This window comes from Lycium barbarum, chromosome 12 (assembly GCF_019175385.1).
Source record: "Lycium barbarum isolate Lr01 chromosome 12, ASM1917538v2, whole genome shotgun sequence".
NCBI lineage: Eukaryota > Viridiplantae > Streptophyta > Magnoliopsida > Solanales > Solanaceae > Lycium > Lycium barbarum.
In genome coordinates this window covers 67,457,368-67,482,428 of record NC_083348.1, presented here as the reverse complement: position 1 = coordinate 67,482,428, position 25,061 = coordinate 67,457,368, and the positions used below count along the sequence as shown (strand labels likewise).

The following is a 25,061-nucleotide window of genomic DNA, read 5'->3' as shown; positions in this document are numbered from 1 at the left end:
GATCTCAAAACACCGCTGAAGCTGGGAAGCGCACTGATATCTCCAGAAATGGGAATACTTCCAAGAAACAGGTTGAGAATATTGATGAAAATCATAAAAGAAAAGCCTGTTGTACTAGCGGAACCTATCCTTAATGGAGATGGCAAAGGGAGTCATGGGGCGGAGATGGGAAATTCAGAAGTAGAATACATTGAATCTGAGAATTTGAAGGATGTTGAAGATGTAGATATGAGCCTGAAGGTATTAATATCTGGAGATCTCATGTCGTTTCTCTGCTGCTTTTGGTTGTTTATATCAGTTGAATAGTAATGCCTTGTATATATCGTTCCATTTTATAGACGCTGTTGAGTGTGCTGGAATCCACGGACTGGGTTTTAGTGTGTGAGGCACTTAATGGTGTACGACGTTTGTCCATGTTTCACAGAGAAGCAATGCTTGATATGTTGTAAGTCTTATTTTGAAAATTCGGATATAACTATTGGTATTGACAGATGTATGTTGTGCCTGCTCTGTTTTCTTGTTGTACTAATTTTGTCCACATAACATAATCAGGGGACATGTAATCTCGCTTATTGTGAAATCCTTGAAGAATCCAAGAAGTGCTGTTTGTAAGACCGCTATCATGGCTTCATCTGACATTTTCAAAGCATACTGTGGCAGTTTAATTAACTCATTGGATCCACTGGTAAGCTTAGATTTCAACTGACCTTGTTCGTGAACGGACATGCAATATAGTTTTCTGTGATAAAATTTTTAATCCTTGTGCTTATAAAGGGACTCTTTATGTGCCTAGCTTGTTCAACTTCTGCTAAAATCTTCACAAGACAAGCGATTTGTATGCGAGGCAGCTGAGAAAGCTCTGATATCCATGACGACATGGGTTTCTCCAGTTCTACTGTTACCTAAGCTGCAACCTTATCTTAAAAACAGAAATCCTCGAATTCGAGCGAAGGCTTCAATGTGCATTTCTCGAACTGTACCCCGTCTGGTTAGAGTTCCGAACTACCTATTTCATTCTGATATGAATTTTGACTGATGATTGATGAAACTTCATCTATAAGTTTGATACTTAAATTAATCCTGTGGTTCATTTGTAGTCCGTTTGTTCGTTTATCTGCTTACTGAGATCTTATCTTACTAAGTTTTATAGACCACATCTAGATCCCGGAATGAGCTAGAGAAGGAAATTTATTTTAAAAGTATTTAATACTATTTTGTTGAATATGATATTTCTCAGTGATCTTGATCTACTGAACCTATATAAACATATCCAAGGAGTTTTATGCTGGAGTGACCGTCATATTTTGATGATTGTCTCTGCCTTGTTTAAAATGAAGTTCTAACAAAGCCTTAATAAACTCTCAGAACTGTCAGAAGTCACAGTAAAACGGTTAATGGATCTGTAAAGTATATACTTTGTCATGCATGATCTTAGTACTTGCAAAACAAATAAAAGAGGAATAAGATGTGTATCCTGGTTCAAGTTTTGGATAGGCAAGGTGTTATGACCATTTATCCTTTATTTTCAGTAGTATATGGGGTTGTCTCTAATGGACTTGCACGATTTGCAGGGAGTCGATGGAATCAAAGCATATGGAATTGAGAAGCTGATCCAACTGTTGGGAATAAAATAGACCCGCAAAAATAATATTCACGGTATTAGTGATAAACGCGGAATACTAACTTGTGGTTAAATCAGCAAGAATAAAATGCAGCAATAATGACACTAAGATTTTACGTGGAAATCCTTCTGAATAAGGGAAAAACCACGACCAAGAGGAGCAGCTGATATCACTATAGTAAAGAATTTTACACTGTGTAGTAACGAGTATAAATACTCCTAAAACCACTACACCCTCAAAAGAAAAACACTCTTTTGATTTTCCCACCTCACTATAATATCACTCACACTCTATTTTTCTTCACAGACTATTTTCTTACACAGTCTATGGAATACCTCACTTTGCTCTCACTCAGATGTATTGTCTGAGATTTTGGTGTGTCTAGCAAATGATTTTGGTCTATATCTTCAAATGATAGAAGACTTCCCTATTTATAGGGATGAAATGAACCTATTGATGTCATTAGTGACTTAAGCAAACACTTGACAATTTACCAAAGACAAGGAAGATGTTTTCTTTCTCAAAACAAGGGAAGTGTTTTCTTCCTCAAAACAATGGAAGTGTTTTCTTCCCTAAAACAAGGGAGATGTTTTCTTCCTCAAAATAGGGGCTGGACCCCACAAATCTCCCCCTCCAGTCCCATTCACCTGAAGAAGGGTACACTAGCTTCTAGTTTGAGTGCATGCCCACAAGTTCTTTGCACAGTTCGAACTTGTCTCTCGGTACCACCTTGGTCAGCATATCTGCAGGATTTTCACTCGTGTGAATCTTCTTGACCTGGAACAATTCACTCTCCACTTGTTCACGAATCCAATGATACCTGACGTCGATGTGTTTTGTTCTCGCATGGTACATGGAATTCTTGCTCAGGTCTATTGTACTCTGACTGTCACAATAGACAACATACTCCGCTTCAGTTGTAGACAGTGCAACACACTTCTGCAACTTCGACTGCCATGATATAGCTCCCTCTGAAAAAGTAAACAAATATCCAGTAGTGGATTTTCTGTTATCAAGGTCACCTGCCATATCAGAATTTGTATAGCCCTTCAAAATTGAATTTGATCCTCCAAAACACAAGCATTCATCTGAGCTTCCTCTTAGATACCTGAGTATCCACTTCACAGCTTTGTATCTGGGCTTCAAGCTATGTTCTTCGACTTTAACTTTGAACACCCACTTGTTCTTCAAAGCTCTCATGCCCTTAGGCAATTTCACCAACTCATAAGTATGATTCTCATGCAGAGATTTCATCTCATCTTGCATGGATTCAATCCATTGATCCTTGTGTTCATCTTCCATGGCCTCTTCATAACATTCAGGTTCTCCCCCATCAGTGAGTAATACATACTCATTAGGTGAATAACGGGAAGAAGGAACATGCTGTCTAGTAGACCTTCTGAGTGGAATATCGGGCTCATCCACGACTTCATGAGTAGAAACATCTACCTCATCAATAACAGCATCGTTATCATCATTAACGTGCTGATCTGGAACATGATTCTGGGCATCACCATCGTCATTGAGCCCACCAACTTCATCAATATTTGTATGAGGGACTAACCCTTCAGAACTTGAAGATTTTATCTTCTCCGCTTTGTTAATATCTTCAATGGTTTGATCCTCCACGAAGATAACATCACTGCTACTCACAATCTTCTTCTCAATTGGATCATATAGCCTGTAACCAAACTCCTCAAGGCCATAATCAATAAAGATGCACTGCCTTGTCTTGGCAGTTAATTTTGACCTCTCATCTTTAGGCACATGTACAAAAGCTTTGCAACCAAACACTTTCAAGTGGTCATAGGAAACATCCTTGCCATACCACACTTTGTTTGGAACATCACTTTGCAAAGCAACCGCAGGGGATAGATTAATAACATGTGCGGCGGTCAACAATGCCTCACCCCAAAAGGAATTCAGCAACTTTGCTTCAGAAAGCAAACATCTAACTCTTTTCATCAAGGTCCTGTTCATCCTCTTTGCTAAACCATTAAGCTGAGGAGTCTTAGGAGGAGTCTTCTGGTGTCTGATACCCTGTTGCTTGCAGTATTCGTCAAACGGTCCACTATATTCACCACCGTTATCAGTACGAATACACTTTAACTTCTTTCCAGTTTCTCTTTCAACTGAAGCCTGAAACTGCTTAAAGACACCCAACACTTGGTCTTTAGTCTTCAAGACGTAGACCCAAAGTTTCCTTGAGCAATCATCAATAAAAGTAACAAAATAAAGTGCACCACCCAAAGTCCTTGTCTTCATTGGACCACATAAATCTGAATGCACCAACTCAAGCAACTCTGTCTTTTTTGAAGGAAGATGAGACTTGAAAGAAACTCTATTTTGTTTTCCAGCCAAGCAGTGCTCACACTTTTCTAATTTAGCACTTTCAAAATTTGACAACAATTTCTTTTTGGCTAGAACATTTAGTCCTTTCTCGCTAATGTGGCTAAGCCTCTTATGCCATAATGTTGAAGAGCTATTGCTCTCAACTGCATTCACCATATCAACACAAGTAGAGGCCGTAATCCTGTATAGACCACGACGCTTTTCGCCACGAGCCACAATCATGGAACCTTTAGTAAGCTTCCACTTTCCAGCACCATTGGTACTGACATATCCATCATTATCCAAAACACCAACATAGATCAAGTGCAAACGAACATCAGGTGCATGCTTTACATTGTTTAAAACTAGTTTAGTTCCAATACTAGTTTTCAAACAAATCGTTCCAACACCAGCCACCCTAGATACAGTCTCATTACCATACTCAAAGTTCCAAAGTCACCTGGAGTATAGGATGAGAAAAATTCCTTCCTTGATGTCACATGAGATGCGGCACCACTGTCCACAACCCAGCTTGACTCATCACAAGCAATATTTATCAGATCCGCATCAAGGACGGTAACAAGATCTTCTGTAGTGACAGCGGCAACTCGATTGCCATCTTCTTTCTTTTCCTCCTTATTTTTATTCTCCTTTTTCAAAATCCGGCAGAACTTCTTTGTGTGCCCTTTTTTCCCGCAATGATAGCACTCAATATCTTTAAGTCTGCTTCTGGATTTGCTTCTATGATGTTCTCTATTTTGAGAATCACGATTCTTGCCTCTCCCCCTAGTGTCAGTCACCAAGACATCTGATGAGGAGGAACCTTGGGATTTTCTTCTCATCTCTTCATTTAAAAGACTGCTCTTGGCAAGATCCATAGAGATCACACCATTCGGAGCAGAATTTGATAATGAAGTTCTAATAATTTCCCAAGAATCTGGTAGGGAACCAAGTAGAAACAAGCCTTGAATTTCTTCATCAAAATTAATGCCCATAGCGGATAACTAGTTCATTATCCCCTGAAAAATATTCAGATGATCTGTCATTGCGGAACCATCGTGGTATTTTAAACCCAGCATTTGCTTTATCAAAAACATCTTGTTGTTACCAGTTTTCCGAGCATACAAACTTTCAAGATGTTCCCATAGGGTCCGAGCATGTGTCTCCCCAGAAATATGGTTCAACACAATATCGTCAACCTACTGTCTAATAAAGCCGCAAACCTGCCGATGCAACAAATTCCACTCTTCATCTGATTTATTATCAGGCTTTTTATTGGCAAAGACAGGTTGATGAAAATTCTTGACATAAAGCAAATCTTCCATTTTGCCCTTCCAAATGACATAATTTACGCCACTCAAAGTAACCATTCTACTAGTGTTGTCTTCCATCGTTTATCACAAATACACATACTATTTTATTCGAAGACCAAAGTAATTCTTTTCTGATGTGGAAGTTCAGACTGTACTGCAACCACAGAGCATACTCAGACAAAACCTTGGCTCTGATACCACTTGTTGGGAATAAAATAGACCCGCAAAAATAATATTCACGGTATTAGTGAAAAATGCGGAACACTAACTTATGGTTAAATCAGCAAGAATAAAATGCAGCAATAATGACATCAAGATTTTACGTGGAAACCCTTCCGAATAAGGGAAAAATCACGGCCAAGAGGAGCAGCTGATATCACTATAGTAAGGAATTTTACACTGTGTAGTAACGAGTATAAATACTCCTAAAACCACTACACCCTCAAAATAAAAACACTCTTTTGATTTTCCCACCTCTCTATAATATCACTCACACTCTATTTTTCTTCACAGACTATTTTCTTACACAGTCTATGGAATACCTCACTTTGCCCTCACTCAGATGTATTGTCTGAGATTTTGGTGTGTCTAGCAAATGATTTTGGTCTATATCTTCAAATGATAGAAGACTTCCCTATTTATAGGGATGAAATGAACCTATTGATGTCATTAATGACTCAAGCAAACACTTGACAATTTACCAAAGACAAGGAAGATGTTTTCTTTCTCAAAACAAGAGAAGTGTTTTCTTCCTTAAAACAAGGGAAGTGTTTTCTTCGCTAAAATAAGGGAGATGTTTTCTTTCTCAAAATAGGGGTTGGACCCCACACCAACTTGCTGCATCTCAACTCAGTGACCAACTCCCTGAATCAAGGGAGGCTGCTCGTGCTCTATTGTTAGAACTGCAAAATGTCTACGAGAAAACACTTGATATGACGCCAACAGAAGTGAGTGAAGACCCCCAAACAATTTCCTGGGAGCATTTCTGTCAATTGAAGCTCTCACCTTTAAGTGCTCAAGCTGTTCTTCAAGTGATAAATGTTGCCCGGTAGTGTCTTGTTTTTCGTTCACACATATTATTGAAGTAACGAGTTCTAGTGAGCATGTTTTCCCTGTATTCTTACATACTTGTAAATACCATCAAAGGTGTGAGGTGCTTAGAAGTCAAGTTAAACCAGGTGGTGGAGCTATAAAACCTAGTGTAGATATTGGCAGATGCATACTACGGAACATAGATGTAATTTTGCTTACTATTGTTTGTTTGCCATTTCAATGGCTATAGACGATTCATCATATCAAATTTGAGGAGATTTGTATAATCGTGCCCAAGAGTGTTAGCTACCAGTTTGTTCCTCTAGAGTAACAGAGCAGCGTCAACACTTGGTTTAGAAAAAAGCTCCATTCTAGATTATTATTCATGATATTGTAAATATACTCTTCATATTATTGTAACATTTCATCTGCTGCTCAATTTAATTGTTGGTTACTGATCTGATGCAGTTTTGCTCTTCTTGAAAAAAAATCTCCTGCTTGTGCAAAACCTTTCGCTTCCCACTGTGAGTTGGTCAACTTACTTAGGTACAAAACTACAAATAGATAAGTGCAGAGAACAATACCTTTACGAAAAAAAGCTAATTGGCCAAATCCATTACATCTCGACAAAGACGTTGAATGTAGGCTTCCGTAGTCATTCACTGTCCAAATAAATGACCTAATGAGGAGAAATGATAGGAATATGATAAATAGATAAGTTTCTGCTGTCTGCACCTTTATGAATACTTTAATATAGTACAACAACTACAATGTTTCTATGCTCTCCACCAACTCCACAAGTGAAATAAACTTAAACCCCACAGAACATGTGCCTCCAGTTGTTTACTACTTATGCCCTCTGAAGTAGATTTTTCTGCATAAAATCAGAACCATACATTCCAGCAGTTGCAATCTTTAGCATCTTTAAGAATGTTCAAACTTCATTTTTCTTAAACCTAAGGAGCCAATCTTGACTTGTTTTATAGATGGAGCAAAAGTTGAGATGGATTACTATGTGTTGGGCATAGCTAGGCAGGTTGTAATCATGATGATCGCGATATCAATGCTATTGCTGTTTGTGGGGATAGGAACTCTGATCGTGATTCATGTCTGTATCGTTGGGAGAGCTTACAGAAGAGGAATTGGAACCACTAACATGCTGGAAAGAGGCAGTTTACCTAGCAACAGCATGTCCCATGAGGATATAGAAAAGCTCCCTTCCTATGCTTTTCAGTCCAAAAATAAAGGAACTAGTCGAATTGAATGTGCAGTTTGTTTGGATAATCTCAAGGTGGGTGAAAAGTGCAGATTGTTGCCTCTGTGCAGTCACAGTTTTCATGCTGAATGCATAGACTTGTGGCTCTTGAAAACCTCCATTTGTCCAATTTGCAGAGCTACTGCTGGTGGCTCGATATCTGGTGGAGAAAGTAGCCGCTACAGTGAAAGTGGTAGGCAGGAATTAAACGGGGAAACGGCTGAATTAGCAGAGACGATATTTGCACCAGAGAGTGACAATCCCATCAACAGTTCAAGCTTTGAGACGATAGCAAATCATACAGGGAGTACAGCCCAAAACAGTGAGCAATTGAGTGGAATTGGTTCAATAGATGGCCAAATTACTAGTGAAGTCTATGTGAAGATTAGTGAAACAAGTAATGATTTGAGAGAGAGCCAAGAAGAAGTTGTGCATGCAAGTACTGAGAATTCTACTGAGTTGAGAGCAACCCAACCTATAGAAACTATCCATTTGGTCCATGAAGAAACGCTACAATCAAGAGAATCCCAAACTGCTCAATTAAACTTAGCTGATCAGAGTTGACAACCATTTATATTGGTCTGTTGCTTCACCCAGAAAATATTGTTTGGAATGTAAACTTATACGTATTCTTGTTTCTGATTTATATAAAAAGGCTTGTTGTTTGCAGTCGATGCACCACTCTAGTTATTCCAGTCTCCAATGTACTTAAACAACCGATTGAACAAATTTTGACTATTATAGAATACGTACGTTGCAAAATATATTTACAATCAGGTCACTTAGAAGTAACTACATGTAACAATTCATAATTAAGGAATTGATGATCTGAAAAATAAACCATTATGTGATTTATAGAAAGAGCGGTACAGTATTTTGATATTTTGAGAAAATAAAGAAAGAAAGACATTAACATTTTTCAAAAGAGAGAGAGAGAGAGACGTTAACCTTGAAGAGGTAAGTTAAACCGATACTAATGTTTAACAATCGAGTTATGTCGATTTAGAATAAGTAATTTGTCAAGATATTAATATCTAAATGGCATATTTTGGGGCAATTCGCACGATTGTCCCTGTCTTGGGGTGGTCTTTAATTTTTGTCCCTCAATCGCTGGTCTTTAGTTTTTGTCTTTCGGCATTTAAGTAATAAAAAGTGGCCAAAATAATCCTGACATTCAGGGTTCAGACTCCAGCAGAGTAAAAAAATAACAATAATTTTGCAAGGCCAGATCTCATAGAAACTATGCCTTTTCAGGCATAGTTCTGTAGGATAACTTAATTTCTACAGAACTATACTGGACAAGGCATAATTTCTATATAACTTTGCCCAAATAGGCATAGTTTCTATGTACTTTGCCCAAATAGGCATAGCTTCTATGTAACTTTGCCCAGATAGCCATAATTTCTATAAACTTATGCCGGATAACTTAATTTCTACAGAACTATGCCGGATAAGACATAATTTCTATGTAACTTTGTCCGAATAGGCATAGTTTCTACGAAACTTTGCCTTTCGAAATTGTTTTTTCTTTTACTCTGCTGGGGTTCGAACCCAGAATGTCTGGTTTTGTAGACCAACGAATAAGGTTGTTTTGGTCCACAATTTTCATTAAATGAGAAGTATAGGAAAAAATTAAAGACCAGCTATTTGAGGGACAAAAATTAAAGACTAGTCCATATGAAGGGCAATCAACGCAAAAACTGTTGGTCAATAAGCTGTACTTTCTGCAAAAACTTGTTGGTCAATAAGCTGTAATTTCTGCAAAAACTTGTTGGTCAATAAGCTGTAATTTCTTTCTTACTCGCAAAACTAATCGTCAATGATTGGTTTAAAGAATTAAATATAAATAAAACAATTAAACCGGATGTCCCTTTTCAAGCATATCTTTATATTTTGTATTTTTAAAAAATAAATAAATCTTAGCAAAATATGGCCTCTCACTTCACAAAGGATAAGAATGAACTCGACGACGAAATTTTATCGATGGTCATGCATGCAACTTTGAGTTTATCATACCAAAACTATTATTCTATTTTATATCACATAAAAGTTATCTAATTTTCTAGTTTATCGTACAAAAGTTAATTTTTTCTCAGAGTATCACATAAAAGTCATCCAATTTTGCCCAAGTTAATTAAAAAGTAAATTTCACCTGAATTTTATATTTTGTACCCAAAGTATGACATGGTGTTAGCTTAATAAAAAATATTAAACATAATGGATTAATTTCAGAGACTTTTCCACAGATTTTTCTTTGTAAAACTAGTCTCCCTTGTGGTTTATGAAATTATTTTTTATCTTCTAATTTTATTTCTGCGAACCATATCAAGCTCGTAGAGTTTGTGTTTGTCATTGAATTCTTTGGTGCTCTAAGACCAAATCTTGTGCTAATTAAAAAAGGCTTTTATGAAATTTACTAAACAAAAAATATATTACTAAGGGCAAAATAGTCAAATCATATTTCTTACATTAATGATAATGAGTTAAAATCATTACAAAGAAATCAAAATAAGGAAAACATAATATCACAAGAAGCACAACAAAGATTAGTGTTAAGAAGCAAAATATTAAAGGAGGCTTCGTAAGTTATCCCAGAGGTATTTAACTTGGAGTTGCGTGTCATATTTTCGATATAAAATCTATTAGGTTGAAATTTATTTTTTCGTTAACTTGGCAAAGTCAGATGACTTTTATGTGACAATTTTTTTTAAAAATGACTTTTGTGTGAAGAATTTTAAAGTTAAATGATTTTTATGTGCTAAATTTTTTTTTTTTTTTTTGTGTGATAGATGACTTTATGTAACAAAAAATAGAACAATAATTTTTCTTGTGATAAACTCAAAATTGGATGATTTTTATGTAACCAAAAAAAATATAATGAGAGGGTTACTATGTTGCTAAATTCCAGACTATGGGGCATTTGAATGGAGTGGTATACTCAGGTCCCTATACAGTCAATAATAGGCCCTTGATATTGAAGCAATGGACCTCTAAGAGCCTGTTTGGATGGGCTTATGCCTATAAGCCGCAAACAGCTTATAAGTTGCTTTAGATAAGTTAAGTCAAATGAGCCCATTTATTTTTGTGAGCTTATTTTAAGCACAAAATGACTTTAAGCTGGCCAGCCAAACACTCAAAAAAGCTGAAAACAGCTTATAAGCAACTTATAAGTCAATCCAAACGGGCTCTAAGTTTGATTTTCAAGCTGAATTTCTGACTGAGATACCACTTTGGTTAAAGTTTCAAAAACTCTCAATTAATTGTTGGCCAGGAGCATCCCTTAGTCGTATTGCTAGTGCTATTGGGACCCCACTCTTTGCAAATGAGTGTACTGCAAATCAATTCAGGATCTCCTTTGCCCGTATGCTAATTGAGGTAACCATCACAAAATCCTTGCCAAATGATATTCCTGTCATGGATCCAGATGGTACTGTGTTCTCACAGCCGGTTGAATTTGATTGGAAACCACAATTTTGTGGCACGTGCTTACAAATTGGCCATGACTTCTCTAAGAACAATGATACTTTTAAACAACAACAACCACCACCACCTCAAAAGAGAAAGCCACATCAGAAGAGAAAACCAACACCACAGATCTGGCAATCAAAAGAGACAAATGTAATAGCTCATGAGGAACAAGTGCTGGAGGCAAGCACATCTCAAGGTCAGGGTGTGGCACCTGTGCCTCAAATTATATCCCTCCCTTCCACGCCTAATCCTGCTCCTGTGATTACAACTGAAGAGGATACACCCTGGCAAGTTGTGAGAGGTAAAACAACCACAAATAATAGGGGTATGAGTTATGCAAAGGTTGTTAATGTCCAAACTAAGAATGGTTTCTATGGATTACAGCCAAATGCAAGTGAATTAGGTGCTTATGTCCCTCTTGATGAAGGAGGAACAAACAAACTCTGATTTCTTGGTTAGCTTGGAACATAAGAGGGACTAATAAGAGGTTTAAGCAGTCACGCCCCGAATCATGGCTTGGGCAAAACACGACACTCGGTGCCTTACTGCATGTAACTGAGCGAACCACACGGCTTGTTGAATCATCATATGGCATACCATGAGCGGAATATAACTTAAACGTGATGAGTCTAAATATGGGATATCATAATATTTAATAAAAATACTTGTATAAAACGTGAATGCGGAAGTATCATAAATTGAGCCAAAGATGGCTTCACAACTCTGAGTATCTGACATAACTGACTAACTAGTCTATGAAACTTCTATCATGAATTTGAACTGTAAAACATACTTGCTGGGACAAGGCCCCCATCATACCTTAACTTGCTAAACATGACATAAAAATAAATAAGGATAACACCCCGAATAAGATGGGGCTCACCAAGAGCTATTACGTGGATGATCCTACTGAGCAGATCCGTTGTCCTGTAGTCCGTACCTGTATCGTGAAATGCAGGCCCCGAGGCAATAGAAAAGGGACATCAGCACATTAAATGTACTGGTATGTAAGCAACTGAATGAAATAGACAAGGCACAAAAAATAACATGATAAGTGCTGAAACTGAAACTGAAACCTGGTCATAAGCATGAACTTAAATACATACATATAACACGAGAAAAGTATATGTGGGAGAGCATTAATGTAATAGACATGAAACCACCACGTTAGTACATGGCTCCTGATCTCTACTCGATTAGCTAAGCCGTCTTGTACCTTGCCAGGGTACAAGACATGAATGGATCCATATCCCTCAATGAGAAATATATGAATGAATCGTCATACTAGGCGGAGCGATCCTTATCCTACGTTGGCATACGTAGTTTCAGGTATAAAACCTTCTCGGTAATCTGTGCAACTCCCAAATACATGAACAGGATATAGTTGGCTAAGAAGGCCATGCATTGCATGAAAAAAATATGACTTGTATTATAACATGGATATCTTGCATTATAACATGGATATCTTGCGTTATAACATGGATAAAGATTATATAATTTATTTGCATGAAAACGTGTAGACATATAGGATATTCATGAAAGTAAGCATAATATTTAATATCTTGCATGTAGGATCCCATGAAATGCAATATATGGGTTTTCATGGATTACAAACGGATTCCCAATAATCAAAATGGAAGATTAGGAATACAATAACAAACTAGTAATCTAACATGGTATATCATGGTACATGGACTTAGGGTTTATCATTAACTTGTCTAAAAACCCTAGTTTTGGTGAACTTTTATATAATCATGGAAGAACGTGGCGTGGGAAAGAACAATGATGTTCCCATACGTAGATAGAAGCCCTACATACCTGGTATGCTCCAAATTTGAAACAAAAATCTGAACTTTGAAGAAGAATCCCTTCTTCAATTCTTCAAAACTCTTCTCACACATCTGACCATTGAAACTTGACCTTCTTTTGAGTCAGCTTAGTCAACGGAGCTGAGATAGAGGAAAACCTCTCTACAAAACGTCTGTAATAGCCTGCCAGACCTAAAAAACTTCTGATATCTGATGCTGAGGTAGGTCTGGGCTATTTTTTCACAGCGTTTATTTTCTGAAAATCTACTTTCACGCCTTCACCTGAAATCACATGGCCTAAGGATGCCACTGACTTAAGCCAAAACTCACACTTTGATAATTTTGCAAAAAGTTCGCGATCCTTAAGAGTCCGCAACACTATTCTGAGATGTTTTGCATGATCAGCCTCACTACGAGAATATATCAGAATATCATCAATGAAAACAATGACGAATAGATGGAGATGTGGCTTGAAAACCCTGTTCATAAGGCCCATGAAAGCACCTGGCACATTTTTCAATCTAAAGGACATGAGAAGAAATTCAAAGTAACCATAAAGGGTTCTGAAAACGGTCTTAGGAATATCAACTTCTTTAACCTTTAAGTGATGGTAGCCTGATCTGAGGTCAATCTTGGAATAACATTGAGCACCCTGAAGTTGGTCAAATAAATCATCGATTCTGGGGAGAGGAGACTTATTCTTAATGGTGAATTTATTCAACTGGTGGTAGTCAATACACATGCGTAGAGAACCATCTTTCTTTCGGACGAACAAGACTAGTGTGCCCCAAGGCGGGACACTTGGTCGAATAAATCTCTTGTCAAGAAGATCTTTCAACTAAACGTATAATTCTTTCAACTCTATTAGAGCTATTCTATATGGCGGAATAAATATCGGCTTTGTGTCGGGAAGCAGATCAATTCCAAAGTCAATCTTCCTATCGGGAGGGGGGGGGGAGGGGGGGATACCGGGTAGATTATCTGGAAAGACTTATGGAAACTCACTGACAACTGGTACTGACTGAAGAGCTGGAGTCTGGGCATATGCATCCCTAACTCGAACTAGGTGATAAATACATCCCTTAGTAATCATCTTTCCGACTCTAAGATAAGAAATAAACCTACACCTAGGTATTGCTGAATTACCCTTCCATTCTATAAGTCCGTCGGGAAAATTGAAACTTACTATTTTGGTTCTACAACCCACTGAAGTAGTACATAATTCTAGCCAATCCATGCCCATGATTACATCAAAGTCTACCATCTCTAATTCTATTAGGTCTGCTAGAGTACGGCGGCGATAGACCAGAACTGGACAACCCCTATAAATGCGTCTAGCTATAACTGATTCTCCAACTGGAGTGGATACTTCAAAGGGTTCACGCAAATTTTCGGGCTCTATCCCAAATTTCTTAGCACTAAAAGGGGTTACATAAGACAAGGTAAATCCGGGATCCATGAGAGGATAAACATCATAAGTGAAGACGGTTAGCATAACTGTGACCACGTCTCCACGGGCCTCTGTATCTTGATGACCTGCCAGCACATACAAACAGTTTTGAACACCGTTCGTATTGCCGAACTTTACTGGTCCTGATTGTTATGAGGAGCTGCTGAATTTGTGGACTAAGCCACATTACCTTCGGTACCTTGCCTAGCAGACGGACAATCTCTCTGAATATGGCCCCTCTGGCCATAACCATAACATACACCCCTACCCATACGACATTCTCCTGGGTGTCTCTTACCACACTTGCCGCAAACTGGATTACTATAGGCCTGCTGACCCACACTAGCCTGAGAGTAGGGACCTGGTGGTCTGAAATTATGTTTCTTCTGATCATTCCTGAACTTTAGGGTTGCAGCACTGGCTGCGGATGGAGCGGGTCCTGCTGACCTGTTCTTAAAAAACTGTCTACCTCCACCCTGGTTAAAGTTATCTGAAGACTTGGCCCTCTTGCTGAATTCCCTATCCTTCTGCTTCTGTAGTTCTTCTTCTTACTTCTGTTTCTCCTCATTACCTTCCACAAATGCCAACAACTTAGAAATATTCATCTTGTCGTTTTGAGTAACCGTATTAGCATCCCTGTACAATTCAAGTTTAAGCTCGAGCACAAATCTTCTAACCACAGCTCTCATATCGGGAACCATGTGGGGAGCATGTCTGGACAACGACACAAATTTGAGATAATACTCTTAAACAGTCATGTTATTCTGCCTTAGCCTCTTGAACTGCATAGCTTTTGCTTTCCTGACCTCAATTGGCATGAAGTGGTCAATAAAGGCATCAACAAATTCATCCCAAGTAGCAGGAAGTGTATTCTCCCCTCGGGACTGTTTCCAAGTCTCATGCCAAATGTGAGCGACATCCTGCAACTGATAGGCTCCAAACTCTGATGCCTCTGTTTTCGTGGCATGCATAACACGAAACACTTTTTGGAGCCCATCAATGTAATTTTGCGGATCCTCCTCCTTCTTAGACCCCATGAACACTGGAGGCTTCATACGAAGAAACTCTTGGGTTCTAGAACTGGTTGACCTACCACTAGTACCTGAGCTAAGAGTCGTTTCCTGTGGCTGCGCCTGGTTAGCAACAATCTGAGTGAGCAACTAAATAGCTCCTTTAACATACATGTCTGAAGTATTAGGAGGTGTAGCTGTAGAAGCGGTTGGGGTTGTTGGTCCTATAGCAACTGTCTGAGTCTGAACGGTTTCCTTTTGAGTTGCATCAGTGGTATCCCTCTGGCTAGTAGCTGCATTCCTCTTCTTGTACTTTCTTTTCGGAGCCATTTCTGAAATACGTAATTCGCACGAGTTATAAGAATTCCTGAAAGTATTGCTCTAACTGCACGATCTAGAGTACAAAAGAAGTGAGACAATCCTGAATGTTTTGGTGGTCAACTATTTATAGGTGTGCGGCCCTCACACATATAAAAGTGACCCCACTGGACACGGTTTCATAGACTCCCTAAGACGCTTGAACCTAGTGCTCTGATACCAAGCTTTGTCACGCCCCGAAACATGATCGAGCGAACCACATGGCTTACTGAATCATTATGAGGCACATCATGAGCGGAATATACCTTAAACGTGATGAATCTAAACATGGGATATCATTATATTTAATAAAAATACTTGTATAAAATGTGAATGCGGAAGTATCATAAATTGAGCCAAAGGTGGCTACACAACTCTGAGTACCTGACATAACTGACTAACTAGTCTATGAAACCTCTATCATGAATCTGAACTGTAAAACATACTTGCTGGGACAAGGCCCCCAGCATACCTTAACTTACTAAACATGACATAGAAATAAATAAGGATAACACCCCGAATAAGATGGGGCTCACCAAGAGTTGATACGAGGATGATCCTACTGAGTAGATCCGTCATCCTGTAAGTCCGTACATGCATCGTGAAATGCAGGCCCTCGGGCTATAGAAAAAGACGTCAGCACATTGAATGTACTGGTATGTAAAGTAACTAAATGAACTAGACATGGCACAAGAAATAACATGATATAGGCTGAAACTGAAACCAGGTCATGAGCATGAACTTAAATACGTACATATAACATGAGAAAGTATATGCGGGAGCGCATTAATGTAACCGACATGAAACTATCACGTTAGTACGTAGCGTCTGATCTCTGCCCGATCAGCTAAGTCATCTTGTACCTTGCTGGGGTACAAGACATGAACATGACACGAATGAATCTACATCCCTCAATGGGAAAAATATGAAGGAATCGTCCTATTGGGCGAAGCGATCCTTATCATACGTTGGCATACGTAGTTTCAGGTATAAAACCTTCTCGGTAATCTGTGCAACTCCCAAAAACATGAACCATGATGTAGTTAGATGAGAAGCCCATGCATTGCATGAAAAAAACATGAATTGTATTATAACATGGATATCTTGCATTATAACATGGACAAAGATTATATTATTTATTTGCATGAAAACGTGTGTCGTGTAGGATATTCATGAAAGTAAGCATAATAGTTAATATCTTGCAAGTAGGAACCCATGGAATGAAATATATGGGTTTCAATGGATTAATGACGAATTTCCAATAACCAAAATGGAAGATTAGGAATACATTAACGAACTAGTAATCTAACATAGTATATCCTGGTACATGGACTTAGGGTTTATCATGAACTTATCTAAAAACCCTAGTTTTGGTGAACTCTTAAATCCCAAAGCTTAAATCTCAAAGCTTAAATCTCGAATCCTTCTAATTCGGTTTTCTTGAAAACCCTAGGTTAAGAACAATGGTTTTCTTGTTTAGATTACGTGAATACATGTTAGAATTTGACTTGGAATGATTGGAATAGGCTTACCTTAGAGTTTCTTAAAGGTTGGGAGAGAAGAATTTTGTGCTGGGGCTTGGGAATGTGAAAAGTGAGAAATAAAACTGAAGTCTCGAATATTTACTGTTCACTGACGCGGGAGATGTACGTGCACAAAGTACGTCCCATACTTTGAAGTACGACCCGTACCTTATGGCCCATACCTGGAAGGCAAATTCCAGTAGCTGGGTTAAAATCACTGCGAAGTACGGGATGGAAGTGTGTCCCGTACTTCAAAGTGCGGCTCACACATTTTTCCCATACTTTGATGGCAAATTCAAGAAACTCTATTTTTCCTCATGCCAAGTACGACCCGCACCTTGACCGTCGAAATCCAATTTCAATTTTTAACACTTTCGTCTTGGTTTCGAAGTCCTGAATTATGAACGTAACTTAGTACAGGGGCATTGGGTGTTACATAAGCAGAAAGAGTTTGTTACTTTTATAAAAGAGAATAATATCAAGCCAGTAGGTTAGATTGAAACTAGAGTAAAGAAAAAATAATGTTAATTTTATATCCACCAGACTTGCCCCTGGTTGAAAAGTTAAATATAATTATAATTATGCTACTAATGGTAGGGTATGGATATTGTGGGACCCAAATGTATATGATACAATACTAGCTCTGGAGGCAGATTTTATTCATTGCTCTGTCTAAGAAAAACATATTCAAATTGATTGCTTCATGATAGTAGTGTATGGGTATAATAGAGTGAATCTTAGAAAGCCTTTGTGGAACTATCCAAGAGTACTAACTTTCCCAAAACCTTGGTTAATCTGGGGAGATTTTAATGCAGTGCTTAGCCCTCAAGATAGATTAATTGAGGCCCCAGTTACCACACATGAAATTAGTGACTTTGCTTGCTAATTGTGTTCAGGCCCTCAACTTAACTGAATTACAATGGAGGGCAGAGTATTACACTTGGTCCAACAAACAAAGAGGTAATGATAGGGTTCACAGCAGAATAGACAGGGCTTGTGGGAATGATGATTGGATGCATAGTTATGGGCAGTTTGGTATTGAGTATAGGTTGCCCTTTATATCTGATCATGCTTCTATGATTATCATACTTAAAGAGGAAACTCCTTGTCTAAGAATCTCCCTTAAATTCATCAATTTCTGGGCAGATCATGAACAGTTCCTACCACTGGCGGAGAAGCAATGGGCAATACCGATTAACAATGATCGCATGAAAAATGTATGGTACAAACTTAAGACTCTCAGGCCAATTCTAAGGCAACTGAACAATATGGAGTTTAAAGGAGTTAATGACAGAATCATCTAAGATAGACTCAACCTTCAGGAGATTCAAACTAAAATCATCACACATTATTCTGATCAACTGGTGCTAGAAGAGAAGAATGTGCTGGAACAACTAGAGAAATGTTCCTTAATAGAAGAAAGCATACTTTAGCAAAAATTAAGAGCAATTTGGCTAAGACTTGGTGACTCTAATTCTAAATACTTTTCTTCAGTAATGAAGGAAAGAGAGCACAGGAAAACAATTTCAGTTGTGACTGCTCTTGATGGGAGGGTGTTAACATGGAAAGAGTACATACAAGAAGAGATCATAAGCTTCTACGAATCCCTTATGGGTATAGCTTGTGCTTCTCTGCCAGCAGTGAATAGGCAAACAATGAAGTTGGGGCCTGTTCTGAATCATGCTCAACAATTGGATTTGTGCAAATATTAGTGAACAAAAAATGCTCCGGGTCTAGATGGGTATAATGCTCTCTTTTTTCAAGAAAGCCTGGATAGTGATCAAGAAGGAAGTATGTGCTACAGTCAAAAGCTTCTTTGTTACAAGTAAACTACCTAGGGCAGTCAATCGTACAGCTATAACTCTGCTTCCAAAAGTCCCAAATCCTGCCAATATTAAAGAATATAGACCTATTGTATGTTGCTCAGTTCTGTATAAGATGATTGCAAAAGTTTAGGCTAGTAGATTACAGAAAGTGGTAGCCTCAATCATCTCTGAAACTCAAGTAGGGTTTGTTCCTGGTAGAAAGATAGCAGATAATGTAATATTATCCCATGAGCTAGTAAAAGCATATTCTAGGAAAAATATATCACCAAGTAGACATCTAGAAAACATATGACACAGTGGACTGGAACTTTTTGTATCAGCTGATGGAGGGACTTGGGTTCCCAAACAAGTTTACAAAATGGATAATGGAGTGTGTCTCCATTGTTAACTATTCAATTACCATTAATGGAGAGCACACAAAGCGTTTTGACGCTGCTCGAGTTCTTAGACAACTTGATCCAATTTCTCCTTTCCTCTTTGCCATAGTTATGGAGTATTTGAGCAGGAACTTGAAGTTACTCAAGCAAGATAAGTAATTTAAATACCAACCTATGTGCTCCAAACTGGACATCACACATTTATCATTGGCAGATATGTAACGACCCATTCCGTCTTTACCATGATTTTTGCAAAATTTGCGACGTTGACTCCTTGAAACATCCTTATTCCTTTTACAATTTTGAAAAACTGTTAACTTGATCGGACAATTGTGCGAGTTGCATATAAATATCGTATCTGGGCCACCCGTGCTCGGTGGTACCACTACAGTGACCATGATGTCGCCTCAACAGTGACGCAGTAGCGGTGTGTACACCGCAGGAATGGTGTAGTTGATTTCCTCAAGGACTGCCCCAGTGGTGCCTTGAGTGCAGCAGCGGTACCGCTGAAGCGGCATTTCAGACCGTAACAGTGGTAACAAGTTGTGATCCCTATTTAAGTGTCATTTCGGGATTTGACCTCATTTTTCACAGCCCTAAAAACATCAACCGCCCTTGGAGTTCTTGTGGAGCCTAAAACGATATGTTCTTGGGAAAGGCAGTCCTTTTAACTTCCTCCATTCATTTCTTCACATTAGTGACTCTTCTTAAAGTCCCTCATCTAGAAACTACAAAAACAAGAAAATGGGTGTCACTAAATTCATAAACTTAGGTGGGAAAAATGGTTAGCATGTTTTAATATGGATTACGTAGATATAGTCTCTCTTGTTTTTAAGACTAGAATGATTACTAAATTATATTTCTCTTACTTTCCCCAACTAGGAAGTGGGTTCTTCCTTTGATATTGAAAATGGGTTTTCTAAAGGAAAGAGCTAAAAATGGTAACTTGATCTAGCAATAACTCTTTATGGTTAGTATTAATTATGGTATTAAGGAAGTAACCACTTAGCATTAATTATGGTTAGGGAAAGGGTTCATTTAGTAATGAAGGCCTAGAAAATCTAGCGGTAGTCTCAATTCCCAAACTTTCTTTATTAATCCGAAATCTCTTATAAGTGTTCTAATGGTGATTCCTATTCTTGGGTCTCATGATTGTTTCAAGTTCCTTCTGCGGATTACGACGTGATGAATAAAATAAAGATTAATGGATGTTTGTGGCAACCGCTCGGCCCCGAGGTAGGTTACGGCTTCCTTTCCTTGGTAGACTTCGGCTAAACTTACATATTTGTGTATTGGATGAAACGGAGAATGCATGTATAGGATTTTAGAAAGTGGGATGGATTCTTAGGATGGTACAGTTATGCAATTTGTATGTTCAGGCTTGTGCCTGTAGATTTCCTAGGTTCATGTGTTGGCTTTCCCTTGAGTACTGGTGGACTTTTTGTGACTTGGAAGATTAGTTGTTCGGTACTTAGTTTACCATGTCCCATTGATGAGGAGTTTCCTTATGATGTGCTTAACATGTCCTATGCTATTTAATATTGAATCATATTGGTATTGGAATTGATAAAATGTGCCAAAAAACGTGAAATGATTTTAGACTGGATATTTAGTGGTGACTTTATAAGTAGAAAGCGTATTTATCATGTATTGATGTCGTTAGGCAGTAAAGGAATGAGGTGATATTGTTATTGTGACCTTGTCCGTGTTGGTTATTGGAGACTATTGATGTATCCTGATTATGATTTTATAGTATCTTATGTGTTGACGTTTGATTCAAGGAAGGAGATTCTATTATGGCTTATTGTGTATCCTTTTCATGATATTGTCAGTGTGCCCATATGTGGTATTATGATATTGATTTGATTATTGACATTGAACTTATTCATTGCATGCATTCGCATCCTACATGATATACTGTTGATACATTGATAACACTTGAGGAAACATTGTTATGAGCCAGGCTCTGTTAGATGAGAGTGACGTGAGGGCCGATGTCTGATGGTTATCCCGGAATCGACGTTGTGAGTAGCGATTTTTGAAGTTGTTGCCGGAATCATGAGGTAGCGGTTACCGAGGTTGTTTTCGGAATCGTGAGATACATGGACTTCGCGAGTCCCTCATAGGTTGTGCTATCGAGATGTGATGTTCCATTATCGGAGTACAAGTGTACGCTGCACATGCATTGCATCTATCCCTATACATTATTGCATTGTATTGTACCCTTGGCTTGTTGTGATATTATTGGAATATTCTTGTGATGTTCTTATGACCTATCATGATATATGTATTGAGATTTGATGTATTGAGATTTGACACAGTTGGGCTTAGTTTCTATAACCATAGGCCATGATCTTGGATTACCTGGTTGATTTTTAGTTGGCTCAGTTGTATGTTTTGGCTTCCTAAAGTTAGGTGAATGATGAATATCAGAATGATGGAATGACTTCTCGATACTAAGAGTGAAATTGTCTATTGTATGTTAGATGGGATAGAAGAGAGTATAAAGTAAGTTAGGCAAACGAATCACTAGGGGAGAGTTGGTGAGAATAAGAATCTTTGTTGTTGCGACGAGCGGTGGGTAATATGCACTGTTGACCTAGTTTTACCTACCATGCTTATTTTGAACTCTTTTACTGATATGTTCTTTTAACCATTGTCGGGCTATGATGCTTCGGCCTATGATGCTACCAGTACTAGTGTTGTACTGATACTACTCTTGCTACATTCCTTTTAGGGTGTAGAGTTTTTCAGAAAATTGTTTGTTGGAGTTCTCCGGAAGATGAACGGTGCCTATCTTGAAGGCCTCCATCCTTTTCATTCCGAGATCGAGGTTCGGTCTTAGATTTTTTATTGCATTCCGGCTCAACATTAGTCGCTCTTGTACTAGTCTAGGTCAGGTCATGGGAATGTGTCATTGTATTTATTTAATCATTATAAACACTTCCGCTATCTTTATTAATATATTGGATGACTTCTGTTTTTCGATTATTATATTTGCTGAAGATTATTAAATCTCGTCCCTTACTTCTAATGTATTTATGTTGGGTTGAGGGTTCGCCTACCAAGGTGAGAATGGTAGGTGTCCGCGCGATCCTAAAATGGGTCGTGACAAGATGACTTATTATTATTTGCCAGAGGTGATGTTACTTCCATTTCTTTGTTGCATGACAAATTCAAGATATTTTCAGTTGCTTCAGGCCTTCAAGCAAATTTGACCAAGGGTTCCATTTATTATAGCCAAGGGGAGTTGCCTTTCAAGTATCTAGGCATAGCCTTAGCTACTAAGAGACTTAGTATTCTTCAATGGCAACCTTTGATAGATAAAGTAGTAGCTAAATTTTCTTCATGGACATCCAAAAAACTATCCTATGCAGGTAGGATTCAACTTGTCATAGGTTATAGCCAAGGGGAGTTTCCTTTCAAGTATCTAGGCATAGCCTTAGCTTCTAAGAGACTTAGTATTCTTCAATGGCAACCTTTGATAGATAAAGTAGTAGCTAAATTTTCTTCCTAGACAGCCAAAAAACTATCCAGGTAGGATTCAACTTGTACAAACTTTGATATTTGGAATCCAGGCTTATTAGGCACAATGTTCATCATTCCAGCCAAAGTTATGAAGGCAATTGAAGCTTATTGTAGAAGTTATATTGGGTTTGGAGTGAATACTATCACCAAGAGGGCACTACTAGCTTGGGATTTAGTCTGCTCACCCAAGGCAGCTGGTGGACTCATCTTAATCAACATGAAGATATAGAACAAGGATGCTATAATCAAAACATGTTGGGAACTGTCAAATAAGCAGGATAAACTATAGATTGGATGGATCCATAGTTACTATATCAAGGAGCAGAATATACAGGATATGGCTATACCACAACAATCTTGTTGGATGGTTAGGGAAAAAATTGGTGCAAGAGATAAAGTGGCCATTATCAGCAACGAGGGACTCACAAAAAAGTATAATCAGCTTTACATATCTCCAATTACTTGGATCCTGGCCTAAAGTTCCATGGAAAGGGGTGATGTTTCAGAACCAAGCAAAACCCAAGGCTTTTTTCACAATGTGGTTACAACTCCCTGGAAGACTATTGACAGCTGATAGGTTGAGGAAGTGAGGCATGCAAGTTGATCCTATATGTAGTTTTTGCAAGCAGGCAAATGAAACAATTGATCATTTAGTCACTGCCTACTTGTACACCAAGCAAGTATGGAGCAGGATCAGTTTGTGGCTGCAAATATCATCATCTTCCATGGGTGGTATAGGTCTGCAACAATGGTCTGTCACGCCCTAAAACTAGGGTAGGACGTGATTGGAACCCGACCTAAGCTACCCGTCGAGTGAACCCTGAATTAAGCTGTTTGTCATTGCATTTACTGAATTAATTAAATAACTACCCAATAAAGCACTAACTGAGCATATCGAAATCTGCATTGGGTACTGAAAGTAGGAATCGTGAAAATCTTATGAAAACATGAAGACTAAAACGTGAAACTAACATAATCCACTAGGCTAAGTCATGAGCCTTTAAAAGAATACCAACAAGAACACATGTCCTCAGGGCATACCCAGAATACTAAATCAATGCAAATAGACGAGCTTGAATTCCCATCGAGAAGAGAAGCGGGAAAAATGTTGAGCTGAGAGCTAGTCCTATCCTGTAGTACCTGGAACATAATCAACAGTATTTGCATTAAAAAAATGGAAGCAGGACCTCACGGGCTAACTACCACCGATAAGATACCTAAAAAGTCTCATAGGACACCTTCTAAGAAGGCGGAACGAGTCCTTCTGGGATAGAAACAATGAGAAGAATGTACACCCATAGAAAACACGTAAGCTATTTAGGGTCTAAAAACTAATAGTAGACAAAAACAAACTGAAATCGTAAGCTGAACATGTAAGTGGATAACAAGAACTTGAAACTAAGTTACACATAATGACCTTACGTATGTGTGGTCTAGAACATGCACAGGGGAGTGTCGGCCTATCTCCCCAGCAAACACGCAAGAGGAGGTCAGCTAACTCTCCTATCTGAATGTGGTCACCTTAATGCGTGAATAATTGCTGAAACTAAACATAAGCATCTCCACAAGGCACATAACAAGTGGTATACACATAAGCACATAATATTTCACGTTTTCATATAAAGTCATATTGAATAATAATAGAGTGGCTGAGTATTGAACACAAGAAGACATAACGTATGAATTTTATAAAATACATGAAGCACGAGGTTCTAATGAAATCCCCTGTTTGGAGAGTAAGCCTTAACTTACCTCAAGCTTTAGCTTGAATTATCTCTTCAAGTCTCTTCAACAATTGACAATCTACAAATATTAGGACTAGGATCATCAGGACATGCTCAGCTATTTCAATAATTTTAACAAGGCCCGAAACAAATTTCCCATACATATAGTTGATAGTTTTGCACTTTACTAGAAGAAATAACTTTCTCTATTATTTTAATAACTTCTGATATCAATCCCAATTCATAAAAAAAAATTGGTAGTAAGCTTAACCTATGCTTCATGGTATAAATAATTCTTCTATCTACTTTGAGATCAGCTCTTACTACACAATTTTGTTCCTACATCATTCGTAGAGTTCTTAAACTTTTCAAATCAAAATCAATTAGAAATATATGTACTATTGTGTTGTCCAAGAGTGCACTTATTTAGAAGTTTA

General features: G+C 38.1%; 2 protein-coding genes across 2 annotated transcripts; both read left to right on the top strand.

Moving 5' to 3' along the window:
- Positions 1-8,222, top strand: LOC132621977 (uncharacterized). Its single transcript, XM_060336486.1, has 6 exons — positions 1-240; positions 339-445; positions 553-685; positions 794-988; positions 1,572-1,618; positions 6,081-8,222. Exons 1-6 carry the CDS (start codon positions 49-51, stop codon positions 6,316-6,318), a joined length of 912 nt encoding a protein of 303 aa, XP_060192469.1. The 5' UTR covers positions 1-48; the 3' UTR covers positions 6,319-8,222.
- On the top strand, positions 7,302-8,117 carry LOC132624377 (RING-H2 finger protein ATL34-like). The gene has a single exon (XM_060339165.1). It carries the CDS (start codon positions 7,302-7,304, stop codon positions 8,115-8,117), a length of 816 nt encoding a protein of 271 aa, XP_060195148.1.
- Positions 8,223-25,061: the final 16,839 nt, after the last annotated feature.